The sequence below is a fragment of the Pithys albifrons genome, chromosome 1, assembly GCF_047495875.1.
Source record: "Pithys albifrons albifrons isolate INPA30051 chromosome 1, PitAlb_v1, whole genome shotgun sequence".
Classification (NCBI taxonomy): Eukaryota; Metazoa; Chordata; class Aves; order Passeriformes; family Thamnophilidae; genus Pithys; species Pithys albifrons.
Window position 1 is genome coordinate 6,536,928 of NC_092458.1, and position 15,644 is coordinate 6,552,571.

Here is a 15,644-nt window from a genome sequence, read left to right on the forward strand (position 1 = left end):
AAAACATTTCACATTTCAAAAAGGCACTTCTAAGTTGCTCAATGTTATTAATCACTCCTGCATTTGGTTACCTCGCTACTTCTCTCACTTGCTCCTTCAGCATCTCTAATGTCTCCAACTACTCTTTTCTCTGTGGGCAAGGTGTCAGCTTCCTCTTATCCACAGGCAACATCATCTGCAGTCTCCTATTCCTAAATTAAGAAATTGAGTTCTCTTCCTCTCACTTGTCCCCTTGCCTTGTTCCCTCCAGCAAGCTGTCAACACCTCGAATTCTCGAACAGCAAAAATAAAAAAGCAAGATATACCTGTGTTCCCTGTCGTGCATGGAGGCACTCCAAAATTACTCTTCATCCTGCCCTCAAGAGGCTGTATGTGACACTTTTTATCCCCGCAAAAAGTTAAGCCTTCCCCCTTCTGTTTCCCAACTATCAAGCCTTCTGCTATCACTGTCCTTAATGCAGATGTAAACACCTCTCCTTTCCAGTTAGCTGTAATTTATGTATATCTCTTTTTTAGAAGTCATGTTCTTTCATTGTCTGACATTACTCTGGTAATGTCAGATTCAGAAAGATTAATAACTCCTTCAATGTGCCCATCCTGCTCATGCCCTTCTCCTTCTTCCTTAAACTTCTGTGCCAAAGCTTCCATCAGTCTCCATGTCTCATTGACTTCTCCAAGCCTGTCTTTTCCTTGTGCCACACAATGAGTCACACTGCCACCCAAAGCCAACTGGCCACTTGAGGAGACAAACTAAAACTTACACTTGAAAACCTCCAAATTCCTATATACAGCATTCCACAGAAAATTAATGCTTTCTAGGCAATTACCACTGAAGCCTCAAGTGACTCTTCCCATTGCAAGTATTTCTCAGTGTGCTGTTCCACACTACAGAGTATCTTATTTCAGCATTTATTACATGGAAAATAACTGAATTTATTAATCTGAGTCAGAAAAGATAGTCAATAAAAGGACCATGAAGTACCTTTATGTTTGTTATGTGATGAGGAAAAGAGGTACAATGGTAAACATCATACCCATCAGTATCATCCTTTTAACACTGAACCCACAACAGATTTAACAATTCAAACACACAAGTAATAACGGCGTACCTTTATTTTAACATGTGCACTGCACTGATGCAGTAGATACAATGCCAGCAGTCTTCTCCTTGCACAAACTACTACCAATCAAGTAATTTCTAGGTGGAAGCAGCATTTAGTGCAAAGAATAATTAAGAAACCTCTAATGTTAACCATATGTTGGGAACTGTTTGCATACCTAGTGCTGCAATCACAGCTATTTCCCAACTGGCCTTGAACCTGGAAAACTGATCAGCTATAGCAGTTTGCATTTGAGAATTCTAACAGAGATGTGTCTTTCTTTTAAAAAAATCTACACTACAGCAACAAATAAATAAAGATGGACAGTGTGTATATACTTGCACAAAATCAATTCAGCAACTTAAAAAAATATAATGTTCAGTGTTTGCTGAATTTCTTTATACTACATCTATCACTTAAAAAAACTACATTAAAAAATTAAAGAATAAAAATAACTCCTCCAACTCTGTTTTTTTTTTAAATTTATTTGATCAGTCGAAAAGAAAAGGTTTGCAAGCACTGCTGCCTCTCACCTATTAATATGCAATTCAGGTCCCCTGGTCCATCTGGGAATCATTACAGAACATCCCTGCACATCCAACAGCTCTCTGTGCTCAGGCAGCCCTAAGCAGCAATGCTAAAGGGAAGTACAAGCCTTGGTACAGCAAGCAGATCAAGCCATCTTCCAGTTCACAAGTTTCCTTGCTAAAAAGCAAACTACCCCCACTTTTTGTGAATGATTTCTACACCTGTCAAACTCATCCGGGATTACAGATGCTGTAAAGCTCCATCCCAGTGAATGCCCTGTGCTTAATTTCACCTACATGAGTAATCACACTAAGAATCAATGGAAATATTCATGCTTGCAAAGTTATGGATACACTTACCTGTTTACAGGACATCTGCGTTCATTTGCAGCTATACAATATATGGATTGCAGTCCTGTATCATAAATAAAGGGTCACTACTAGATTACAGGTAATAATATCAAGGTATTTTCTGGGATGCACACAACAGAGCTAAAGCCCTCAAGGAAATGCAAGACACTTTCCTCCTGTTTAGAGGGGAGCTCTGCTCTTTGGGAGTATTTAGGGATGCACAAGCTGTAGGCCATGGAAAACTATGTCCCATGTATTCTGAAGAATTAACTGCAGTAATTCAAAACAGACTGAAGAATGTTTCTATCGGCTCTTCAAACCAAAAATATTCTAACAATTCTACACCAATTACAGACAAAACAAAAAGCAATTTTTTGCAAGTTGTCCAAAATCATTCTGGAATTCTACATAGGCTACTCAGATTCCATGAACAGTTTATATATGAGGGATGCAACAAAATTCTTCTTTACGTATAGTTTAAGAATATAGATTAAGGACAGCTTTTGTTTGTTTTGTTTTCATTAACAGTATCCTGGGGTGAGGGGGGCAGCACAAATCAACTCTCTCCAATAAAACTAAGAAAATGCTGGTACTAGGTGTTGAACAAAAACCCCATCATTATTGTTCAGGATTAGAGTGTTTAGGGAAATAGTGCACTTTTTATTCTACCTTGGAAAAGTACAGAAATGCACAGAATGGTTTTATCCTTCCTACCTCCTTTCAAGTGAAATTTTTAAACACTGAAAGGAAAGTTTTAGTCAATACAAATTCTTACAAAAATATAACTTTAGACAACGTTTGAGAAACTGATAAAAATGCTTTGTCTTTCAGAACAACTACAATGCAACCTTAACTTCCACTGGTTTTCACCCTGCAAGAGAATCTAATTCAGCAAGAGCCTCACACAACATGGTAATCTGTGGCAATACCATTAGGACTTCCCCTACCAGAGCAGACTTGCCTCTAAACATTCAGTACAGGGGCATATGAAGATGGATCACACCCACATTTCTTCACCCTCTCCAGCAATCTCTTCTTCAGAAATCTAGTGCTCACCATAAGGTTGGGGAGAGTATGCCCACAAGAACCTCATTACACTCAATTCTTTGCCCTGTGGTGGGATGGAAAATCAGCTTTAATCTTCATGGTTAAACACTTCCAAGTGCCTCTACAACTGACTGCTAAATCCATATCAGAATCCAACTAATCAATATGGCAGCAGCTAAAGAATTCCACGAGGTGGAAGGTCAAAGATTCTTCTCCTGCAGCAGAGATTGTGATGAATGAAACTGGGGTAAATAAACAAAATTTAAGATTGGCTTTTTCCCTTTGCAATGAAGGATCTGGGGTATTCTCTCAGGAGTTTTTTTTTTTTTTTTAGTTATACCCTTCTCTATAAGGAAGCACTGCAGTGTTCATTTAAAAAATAACCCAAAACCACAACCAAACAAAAACCTCTCCAACCTTATAAAGCACCAGAGATGAAAAATCTGTTGGAAAAACAACAAACCAAACACCATGGACCACCCTTCAGGGATGAAATGCTAAAGATGTCTTTTTTAATCAATCAGTTTGTGAAGAGCTACAAAAAAATAAAAAGGATCACATTCTAAAGGTTCAGTGCAGTCAGCAGCTATAGTTTTGCTGCTTATTCATCTTTAAGTTGACTTTCAAAAATAACACCCTAGCTCGTCAAAATATACATTTTCCATTTGCTTTTAAATTAAAATAATAATAAAAAAACATTTAAAGAATTCACAATCAATAGCATGACTAAGTTTCAGGATCATCTACAGCATATAATTTAAAGATTCAATATGCCAATATGCAGCATGTGGCAGGCCTATATGCACCATGCAGCATGTACATTGAAGATAATCTCAAACAATCTTGATGTTCAGACGTCAGTTTGTTTCTTCCAAATAGTGTAGAATACCCACCTGGAGAAAATGAGAGTTAAGGGGAAAAAAGAAAGGCAAATTTTGTACTACACAGTTAAAATGGAAGTAGTTCTTTTTACTTATATTTCAATTCTGAAAACTTTTGGTAGCTCATAAAGGTAGCATAGGTAAAACACTCAAAAGTGAACTCTCCCTGGATGCTCTTTTTGGCCAGCAGTTTAAAGATGCCTATTTCAAACCACACACATGTTGTATGCAGGCCTCACGGTTGTAAAGGCAAAAATAACCTGTTTTTCTGAAGCTGTAAGGGCAAATATCTTTATATCCTCCTCCATGCTCTTTTTTCTTGAAAATGTAAGGTCAAATCTGAGTTTCACTGGAGAGCTGACAATAATGAGAAACAGCAGGAGCTTCTTATAGTCAGTAAGGAGTCCAGAGCAGTAGGCTGCAGCACTGAACTGTACCAAGATTGGAGACAGAGGGAGGCAAAATGAACACACAGAAGAAAGGCTGTAGCAGTATCACATGCCTAACATATTAGGAATAAGCAGAATCCTGGAAAGATGCCTCCTGTGTCAAGAGAGACAACCACAGCAGGCATTACCCTGCAGAAACATTTCTGGGGAGATCACACAGAAGCAGTAAACACTCAGGGCAAATGCAGCCACAAGAACCACCTTCTAGCACATCAAAATGTACCCCTTGAGCAAATGGCTTGAAGTTTAAACTTTTAGCTCCTTGTGTAACTTGCCTGCCACCCACAAATTGAAGAAATTCCGAAGGATTATCTTTAGGAATGGCATGTTGCCAAGAAATGTGTAAGTGTGTAAACCACTCCACTTGGAATATTTTTTTCAGTAACACTAATTAGTAATGATTGTTAGGAATCATTCTCCTCCCCACTCCCCAGCCTTAAAAATCAAGTCAGAGGTGTATGTTCAAGAACAGATCTATCAGACAATATTTACAGACCTGGAGCATGCTCATCCGTATGAAAATTATTTTTGAAAAAGAAAAAAGGAAGGAAGATACAGCCTTGTCAGAACTCCCCAGCAGCATTATCCTTATCATAGTTTATCCTACATCACATGAACTTGGAAACACTCAAAAACATTAACCAAAACACAGACTGATCTTGAAAGATGCTGATCATTTCACCAGCTTTAAATTTACAGTGCCTTTAGAAAACAATTCCTGCAACTGTCCTCAAAATACAACTGCAGTTGTTTATTTACCATGAAAAAAAACTTAGTGTTTTTAAACCAGAACTGCCTTCTTGTGCTTGAGTTCATTACCTCCAAGCAATCTAAACTTGCATGATTTATTAATACACACTCTCCAGTCTTTTTCAGTCTTTAAGGATACAATTCCATGTAGGAGGGAACGCACACGGTCTCTTTTGAAAACTCCACAGGGCAATAAAGCCTGCTCAGCTGTTCTTCATACAGAGTCAAGGCATCAGTCAGATTGATACAGTTTCCCTGAAGAGAAAAGAAGAAAAGTCCCAGTAACAATCAAAGCAGAATTTCAGCTGAATATATACATTTTCACATTATTGCAAGGCTCCCACATACTTCAGAACCAGATACATGCTGTTCTTAATATTTAATATTTACAAAGCCAATACTGAACAGCTTGTCTTCATTCTGCCTACAGCAAACAGTAATTTGTATCTTTTCAAGAAAGAGAAAGTATGGGGCAATTATCTATATTCTCATTAGCAGAATTAACCACTATATTAGGGCTTTCAGTTAGAACAGACCACCATGTGGTATTTACCTATAACACCTCCTCAATAACCATTTTCTTTATGATTAAATATATTAGTAAACAGTATTACAACATCCAGATTTTCCCAACTATTTAACATTGCCTAGATCTTACACTGTTTAAATGCACTATTAAAAAGCTACAGCTTATTCATTTTAAACAGATTTTTCCACAGAGCAGTACGACAAAATAAATCAGATTATACAGAAGTTCTCTGGCTTCAGGCTATATTGTCTTGAGTTTCTGCATATTGTGCTTCTGAAAAGGAAGTGATTCCTCTGATACTTTTTTCTTATGCTTGGATCAGTGTCCTAATTAATCTAAGAATATTTAGTAGTATCCCTTTCTGAACAAAATAAAAATCATTGCATGTTGTTAATGCTTTTTCTCATAGCGGAACGATGAAATACCAGACACAAACACATCTCAAGGATTACAAAGAGTGAGGAACTTAAAAACAAAAAAAAAAACCCAAAGAAACAAAAAACCCACGACCAAATTGCAAGTACTACCTTGTCCCAAGCTCAGTGTTATTATCAAGTAGAAGTTACTGCAACATATCCCTGGGATGCCCATATGGAGAAAACTCCAGTTAGAAGACCGAGTTCTCCTTATCTTTAATGGGTTTGAAGATTTAGTGGTTGGTAACAGTGAGTTCACAGAACACCAGACTGAACAAACACCCACTACCCAAAGCAGTAACGGTCAATCAAGTTCAATTAAAAAAAAAAACAACCTTTGGCAAGTTTCTTGCCTTTCTTGCCTATATAACTGAGTAGACTAGCAAGTACTTTATGACCCTAAACACAATGATCTTAAGGAAGTGGCAAATACAAGTTATTTGGACACTAACTTAAAATTAAGTAAAGTTGAATATGGTCACCACCTACAAAGTGCTCAGCTTTTGTTTCCCACTTCTAGTGGAAGAAGTTTTACTACAAAAGATAAAGAGAACAAAAAGGAAAGTTTCTTGTTAATGAAAACACACATCTAGCACACAAGCTGAAGTCCCACAAAATGATGGCAAGGAACACGAGGCACAGAAGTTTGTTGTTTATCTCAGATCACAAGAACATTACAGTCAGTAATACCATGACATGCATTAGACATAAAAAGAACTAACTATGTCAAAAAATAAGGGAAGAAATGTACAGTTACCAACAGTCACCCTCTTAGTTTCTAGGTGACTTTCTGTTCATAAATGGCCAGGCCAAAAGCCTTCCAAGCACAAGCACTTCTGAGCAGAGTGCTGCTTTTGATCTTTAAAAGCACTGAACTTTGCAAGAAAAAGAGAGCCTAAAGCAACAGATTGCACTTATGGAATGTCAGTATCTTTCTGCTGCTCTGAACGACTTTGGGAAATGTTTGTGCACACACACAGACACACACACACAATTTTGGGATCAAGTTCTACAGGACCCCAGGAACCAAGGACTTAATGCTTCCAGAATGACTGCACTGCCTGTGTTTTACCCATGCATGTTGCTCTCTGCTCACACACTGTGAGGCTTTTAAAAACAAGAGAACAGTCTTTAAGAAAGACTCATTTTACCATTTCCTGCTTTTTGATGCATCCAGATTTTTAAAACAGCCTTAAAATAATTACACACACACAGATGCAGCTGAAAGTAGATTTTCACAGAGCAAGGAACTAAGATGGGTTTGACTAACATATACTATCTGTGCTCTTTAAAACAATGGTTATCAGGCAGAGGCCAAAAAAAGCAGAGGTATTATTTGAAATCAGCATGTCTAAACAGCTCCACTGCATTGTTTTTTCCTTGTAACAACATCAGGTGATACTAGATCCAAACTGTAAAATGCATATTCTGACTCTGGGATTTACACGATTTTTTCTACTTTTTATTAGCAGGATTTTTTTTCTCAATGTATTTAAAATGTTTCTGTTTCCAGAGGAATTGGAAAGAGATTTCATCCTACTAATCTTCCTCTGAATTTTTCGCATCCTGTTCAATGAACTTTTTTGCACTGTGGTCAAGTTTACACAAGTGAAAAATAAAACCTCAACTTAAAAAATTTTAACACAGCATCTCCACAATACTCTCAGGCACAGTGCCTGACTCTTGGGGCTGTTCTTTGCAGGTCCAGGAGTTGGACTCCAATGATTCTCGTGGGTCTCTTCCATCTCATGATATCCTATGATTCTATGATCATTTGAAAATCACATTCTTGAAAGCCCTTTTTCAAAAACACTTGCATAAAATATGTTTAATTATAATTATGATTAAATTGCACAAAGAAACTTACTTGATTATTGGGTAAAGGAAGATGACGATGATACCGAATTTTTCACATTTGGTTTTGGGTATCAGAAAACAAAAGGGGTTTGTAAAAAGGTAAGAGACTAAAACTAACTGAGCATAACAATGAACACACTGCTGTACTACTTGTTTAGTAACCTGTTATTATTGAGGGGATTGTGGCAGTTTTTTTGGTTCAGCCGCCCTTTACAAAACATGTAATTTTGTTTCAACATCAGCCTGAATGCAAAAGAAAACTAAAAAACAACCTGTGTGTAATTTAAGTTATAAATAGAAAACACTGCTAGGTAATTTCTGGAGCATACCACTATTACGCAGGAAATTGAACAGCATACACAATGATAGAAAAGGATCCACGGTTTCCCAGCCTGTCGCTTCAGTAGTTCATTATTTCTCCCTTCTCTAGCAAGAGACAAATCACTGTAGACACCACAGAAAACAAATTACAGGAACAATGAACATGCCAATAAGCAATTTTTACTTTCCAAACTCGCAAATCCCCAATCTCCAAATCAAGATCTAGTCCATACGCTCAGATAATCCACCTGGCTGTTCTATTAACCTCTTTCTTCTAGAGACACACCACAGGACTTTATAGTTTTGCACAGTTACAATTTTTTATAACTATCTGCCTTTTCTCAACAAAGAATTCCAAAAATAAAAACTACAAAACTCAAGATTTATTTCAATGAAGTTACTGAAAAATCATTATTAGCACCTTTCTTTAAAGAGCAAATTGCTTTATAACAGAGACTACAGTGTCAATACCGGTGCCCATCACACTTAGACATTCTTGTATCACTAAAACGATACAGGGAACCAAGCCCAGAATGAAATACAGGGTTCAGTCTAATAACTTGAGTTCATTTTAACTCTTCCTACCTAATGAAAAGAGTTATGTGGTAGTGCAACATATTGTTTGTTCTGAACAGACACCATACACTCAAACAATAGCTAATATTGAGCACTGTTTAATAAAGTTTAAAGCTGATGACTCACCAATTATACTTTTTCAAAGGGAAATAAAGCAAATTCACTTTCTTCTTTCTCCCACACTGTTCAGTTAATTTTCAACATACACAAAAACCCTACCAACTCCTCTGCTCCCACCCCTTACTTAATGTGTGTTCTATATCAAACAAATTGACAGGTAAGAACTGGGGGAATGCAGAAATTCTTTTTACCCCTTAAGAAGCATCTCTCTGACATAGAAGTATTTCAGCTGGTTTTAAACTTTGAGATTAACCAATACCTATTTGTAAGACCTTGCTTAAGACTGATGACTCCTGCACAGTTTCACAGCCTTTGCATTCTCAGTCTGCTCAGTGCTTGCACACACTTTCAACAGCTCATGCCTGCTCCTCAACACCAATTTTTTCTGGGCACTCATAAGGCATACATTTTAATAGTTTCATGGGTTAAGTTCTTAGGTTTCTACAGCACAATGCATAAGAAATTTATGCAGTTCTGGAGAGATAATTAAACCCATTCCTTAAAATAAGTAGCAAAAGAAAGAATTTGTTTAAATGAACCCTATTAAGTTCCAGTTAACTTTGCCCACCTATGAAGGGGATGCATCCATCAAATGGTAACAGGCTAAACTTAGGCCAAAATGCTTCCTCCAAACCTTAGAAAGTAAACTAGTGATTTCAAAACAGGTGGAAGAGTCTTATTTTCATACTTGCCAAAACAGGGGGAAAGGTCCATTTTACACACTTGTCCACTTCTTCCATGTCTTACCCTACATGTCATTGCTACTGGACACCTTTGTCTGTGACCATATACCAGAGAAGTTTCATTTATAATTTTAATTTAACATGGGTTTCAGTTTTGTAATGACATACCAGAACTGAACATGGCCAAGATTGGGTTTTAGCCTTCCTCACTTCAAAGTGACTAAGAAGCAGTGAGTCAGAGCATGAAATACTCAGCATCAAAGCTAGGCTTGAATTTTGGGTGACAGGGATGGCTTTAAGGAGGTAATGGAGGCAGACCTGACTGAAGGCACCTCCACTGGGCAAAAGATCAATTAGGTTAAAACAGTACTCTCAGTAACACAACGAAATGAAATGTCTGTTCCTTAAAGTCTCTCAAGAAATCACAGAGGCTCACACAAGGACATACATCCCTTCTCCCAGCCTTCTTTCACGCTGCAGTCAAGGAGAACCTTGATCCCTCGCTGGAACAGCTAATTAGAAAACCCACGCAGCAGCCAAAAAAAGGAGTCTAACTATGGAGCAACATGATGGTGGTCTGGACATTTAGAGGCCAGGACCACGCTGTATTAGAGAGTGGCCAGGAAGAGACAGCTTGGGGAAGGGCCACATGTGCATGTGGGAGACATACGATCCCTTGAACCAGGGGTTAGTGCTGTTTACTGGAATGCAAACCTGTGAGTGGTCTGAGTTTCTATCCTGCCTGGGCTGGATGACCCAGACCAGGAAGGAGCAAATTCCTGTTCAGAGGTATTTTTAAAGGTTCCACTTCATAAATAGGCTGAAAATGATAGCCTTCTCAACCTCAAAGGATTAGATCAACAGAACAGAAACTCAGCACAGAAAAAGGCATTTTTGTAGCTACATATAATCCCTTGACACTCAGACACAACCTTACAATCACTCTCTGCATCTTACAGAGCATGATTTCACAGCTGTTGGGGCAATCCTCACATGCAACTCACAAGGCACAAGACAGTGATAGTTCAGGGAAAAAAACCCCTACAAACATATCACACTGGTATCTACAGGTATACATTCTCACTTAAATCTAAAAATCATAGCGGATTTTAGAAAGCCCAATACTGTAAAAATACTTAACGTGTTCAGAAACAAATCATTGGGAAGGTGTATGAGAGATGAAACTGGACCTCAGGATACACTAAGTTCTTACATCCTCACCAACTCCTACTTCTCTCCACTGTGATGGTTGGGAACCTGCACCTGGAACTGGCTCCCCTAGGAGAAGGCAGCACTGAGCACCCCACAGACACAGACCCACATTCTATCATTAAACACTTCCAAAAGGAAAGGGAAGAAAGGAAATGGAGCATCCCATATGACACCTTGAACTTCAGAGCGGAGGGATACGTTTAACAGTAAGTTTTCACAAATAAACTTTAAATCTTAAACCTACAGTCAGGGCTGCAAGTTCTCAGGGTAAGAGCCCTAAAGCTCATCTCTCTCTGTCCAGGTCCTATACGTAGGCTGCAACACTCAATATAGGTGGTGCAGCTAAAAAAGCATGGACCTGCTCTTCATACAAGTCAGTTGATTTTTTCCAAGTCTGATTACTATTTGTGGAGGCATAGAGCAAGTGTTGAGGCATTTTTCCCCAAATATACTTAAGCAGAGACGTACCAGCAGCAGAGAATTAACTGCTCTTTGATATCTTTATAGAGCTGAAACAGGGAAGAAGTCCCTCCTTGCATCCTAAAATTGGCCACATATGTTGTTTTATTCCCTAGGAATAGAAATAGATATTCTGAAAAGCCTTCTGCAGGTAGCATCTCTCTACAAACATTAGTAAACTGCCAGGCAATACTGGTTACCTGCCTCCACCTACTGGTGAAAGAATATTCTGCACCAGCTTTTGGAGACCACTTTGAGGATCACCAGGGATCAACCCTGTTCAGAAGGAACAAGCCAAACATATTAAGAGGAGCACGCCAGAAAAAGAATTATTTTTATAATCTCAGATAAATTATATCTACCTAGAATTAGATAGCTCTAGACCACACCTGCTAACAGTTCATGTGCGGACCAGAACCTTTTCTAAAACTTGTGCAGAGCTCAAGGAAGAGGTGATGAGCATTTCAATTTATTTTTCCCAGCAGTGGCATTTAGGCAGTCTGACAGCAACACGGTATACCAAGGGCTGGCACTCTGCAACTGCAATTCCACTTTTGGGTAGGGCATTTCTTGAGCATTGAAACAAATTACCAACTAACCAGATGCACACAGTTCTGTTCAAGGAGCAACTATTAGAGGACAGGCTACAAACTAAAAAGGACAGAAAATTTCCATGTTTAGTACAACATAATGCAAAGGCAGAAAAAGCAACTATAGCTACCGGCCAGTATTCAACAGCAAGATGACCCTTTTGCTGCATCTTTCCTATGAGACATTTTCTCACAGCAAAGATGAGGCTCTAACAAATAAGTAGACATTTAACAGTGATATTTAAGTTGTTGGTTTAAAGGACCAAAACACGCTTCAAGAAGGGACTGGGGAGCACACACTGTCCTGTACTTTAAAAACAGAACTGTCTTAAAAGGCATGTGCTCCCTTCAGCAAGGCCTGCTACATAAGATAAGCATCCTGTAAGTAGACAGTTGGAACAAAAGTAACTTACATTTCTAATGTTAATACACAGAGCTAAAAACCCCTGGCATTTAACAGCAAACACAGCCAAGCAATCAAAATCATTTATGAGTTCCCAGTGTGTGTGACTAAGCAGCCAAAGTTGGTAGTGGTCATGTTTGAACTTCTCTCCATGGTCTAACGCAAACCTTTGGGTAGACAGTGTCAATTACTTTAATTCAAAACCTAATTTAAAGTTATAGACAGTTGATTTTATTTAAAGCAATCCAATAGTCTGTTCATCCTATGACCAGACTCCTGAGTCTTCTGAAGGTGTGATACGTTGATCCTGGCTGGACACCAGGTGTCCACCAAAGCCACTTTGTCACTCCCCTCCTCAGCTGGACAAGGGAGAGAAAACAAAGCAGAAGTGTTGGGAGTCAAGATAAAGACAGGGAGAGATCACTCACCAGTTACCATCACATTACCAAAACATACTCATCTTTGGTAATAAATTCAATTTGTTCCTTCATCAAATCAGAGTGGGATAATGAGAAATAAAACCAAATCCTAAAAACACCTTCCCCTACCCCTCTCTTCTCCCTGGGCTTAACTTTACTCACAAATACTCTACCTTCTTTCTCCTCTCTGCTGCACTGCAACTGCTGGGAGATGGGGATTGCTGTCAGTTCATCACATATTTTTTCTGCTGCTCCTTCTTCCTCACACTCTTCACCTGCTCCAGAATGGGGTCCCTCCAAGGGGAGAGTCCTCCACAAACCTCTCCAATGTAAATCCTATTCACAGGCTGCAGTTTGTACCAACTGCTCCAGCATGGGTCCCTTCCATGGGGTGCTGACCTTCAGGAACAGCCTGTTCCAGCATGGGCCCCGCCAGATCACAGGTCCTGCCAGCAAACCTGCTCCAGCCTGGGCTTCCCACCGGGTCACAGGCTCCTTCAGGCATCTATTTGCCCCAGCATAGGGTCATCCAGGGGCTGCAGGTGGGTTCTCTGCTAAACTGTGGAGCTCCATGAGCTTCAGGGTGACAGCCTGCCTCACCATACTCTTCATCAAGGGTTGCAGGGCACTTGGAGCACCTCCTCCCTCTCTTTCTGCACTTTCTGCAGGGCTGTTTCCCTCACATATTCTCCCTTCTCACTCTGGCTGCAACTAGTGCTGTAGGCAACTTTTCCCTGTTTGGAAATCTGTTATCCCAGAGGAACTACCACTGTCACTGGACTTGGCTCTGTTGGACATGGGAGAAGCTGTTAGCAGCTTCTCACAGAAGCCAACCCTGTAGCCCTCCTCACACACACCCCCACCCATCCACGACCAAAACCTTGCCACGCAAACTCAATACAGAGGTTTTTTCCATTTTTATGGAGTTAGGTTGTTTTTTCAGGCCCAGCTGGGGAAAAGCTACAAGGGCCATCAAATGGGCTGTGTAGTGTCTCAGTAGATGTATCAAAAGCTCTGACAGCTCTCTGCCCCAGTATTAAGTCTCCTTTTTTCAACCCTCAGGAGGACTTAAGTTTTCAGAGTACACTGCTTCTACACTCCAGCCCTTTCACTGGCTACCAGTTAGCCACAAGCCCAAATTCAAGCCACTTCCGTTTCAATATTGTTTCTTTTCCGTCCTGCCATGTCCTGCCTTGTTGCTTTGGGACCATGAAACATAATACTGCAGTTCCACAACAGCTTAAACCCACCAGAGCTGGTTCAGCACTGCTATTCATTTTTTCTGTGCAAGCAGAGATGCTGGAGAGCTGCCTTATCTCCTCCCATCAGGACAGGACAGGACAGGACAGGCAGCAGGGCTGCACCAGTCTCAACCTCCACTGGTTTCAGCTGGCACAAAACAACCCCTCTGTACTCTGGCTGCAGCATAGACATCGCTCCAGCTTTCAGCACAAGCTCCTTCTCAGAGTCCTTCTGCAAAGTCTGATAAAACCTGCCCCCAGCCACACATTTGCATACATTCTAATAGAGGTGGTTAGTCTCACTGTGTATGTTACAAGTGTGATGGATGCAACACAATGGCTTGCTCAGTACAAGGAACGTGATGTCCTTTCGATAGGAAAGTCTGTCATTAATATTTCCACTATTTAGAGAGAGAAAAACCATTAATATTCACAGCATGATACAACCATGTGAATCATTTCTCTCATTTCAACAATATAATTTCTCTTGCCCATACAACCAGAGCATTTTAAAATAAAGCAGCACATTAGAATTGCCAAAAACCTTATCCAACAAGTTTTGCACTTCTTTATAAACCTGCAGAATTTTACAGTAAACCAGTTCCTTTACACATCCCAGAAACTCTGTGCTGTCAGGAATAGAGCTCAAATACATAATTTCAGGTAAGCTATTGCAAAGCTTAACAAGATTATTCCAAAATGTGGTACTTAGATGCTCCACACATCAGATGAGCATGACAAAAGAAATACAGCTTCAGAGACTTAGACTTCACTCAAGCATTTGCTGGCTCCTGTCACACTCTTATACAATTGTACACCACTTTGTGGCATTTCAAATTCAGGATTACATAAAGTATCTTCACTTGAAAGCTCTGCTACAATTGTATTAACCTATGAGGTGGCTACACCTTAGAAGGTATAAAAATTGTGAACTTTTTATTTTTAAACAGAGCTGCACTTAAAACTTCATCACAAGGACAAAACGTTAAGTATGACTATATAAAATACTTCACAAAATGCCAAATATTATAACAAACTTATTCCAAAGTTCAAAATGTGTTTTGCAGAAGCCAAACCAGTTAACAGTGGAGAACAAGCAATAAGAGAGTATTCACTACCAAATGACTAATTCTCTCATCCCATTGCACCTATCTCAAATTCTTACACCTTAATGGATGACAAATTTTCATGTCTTACACTCTCCAACTGGAGACATTAGCTTAAAAACCATGTATCTGTTCTGCTTTTCCGAGAACTGCCTACAGTTCTGATATTCTGTGATGTGCCTTGTTGATTCTTAAACCTACACTTTTAAACTCAAGACAATAGTGCTACAAATTCAGCTGAAATCATGAAAAAAGTCAGTTAGCAAAGCCTAAATTAAAGTCATTAAAAGCGGAAAAAAACAGTAGGTTTTTAGTTAGTTTTGTCCTCTTTTTTTTAACTGAAAAATGCAAACTGCAGTACCTATGAAGCATATTTTGTTACATCAAGATATCATACCTGTGTGAAGTATTTTCCATCTTGTTTCAGGACCTTCATTGAGAGGTCAAGAATCAACCGCAGAAATTCCCAGGTGGAATCTGCATGTAGAGAATGATTGAAAAACAGAACAGCACATTACTGGCTTGTTCATTTATTATGTACTGAAGACTTGCAAAAACCCACTGTTTAAAAAGCAGCTAGTCTGTACTGTAAAAAAAAATTAAAAAA

At 39.2% G+C, this 15,644-nt stretch overlaps 1 protein-coding gene across 1 annotated transcript in view; it reads right to left on the reverse strand.

Moving 5' to 3' along the window:
- Positions 1-1,095: 1,095 nt before the first annotated feature.
- SMS (spermine synthase) overlaps positions 1,096-15,644 on the reverse strand; it is a 48,483-nt gene continuing 33,934 nt past the window's right edge. The window contains exons 9-11 of the mRNA XM_071551383.1: positions 15,435-15,514; positions 5,245-5,360; positions 1,096-3,918 (exon numbers count right to left, since the gene is read on the reverse strand). Coding sequence (XP_071407484.1) covers positions 3,876-3,918; positions 5,245-5,360; positions 15,435-15,514 — 239 coding nt within the window. The 3' untranslated portion in view covers positions 1,096-3,875. The remainder of the gene's footprint in view (positions 3,919-5,244; positions 5,361-15,434; positions 15,515-15,644) is intronic.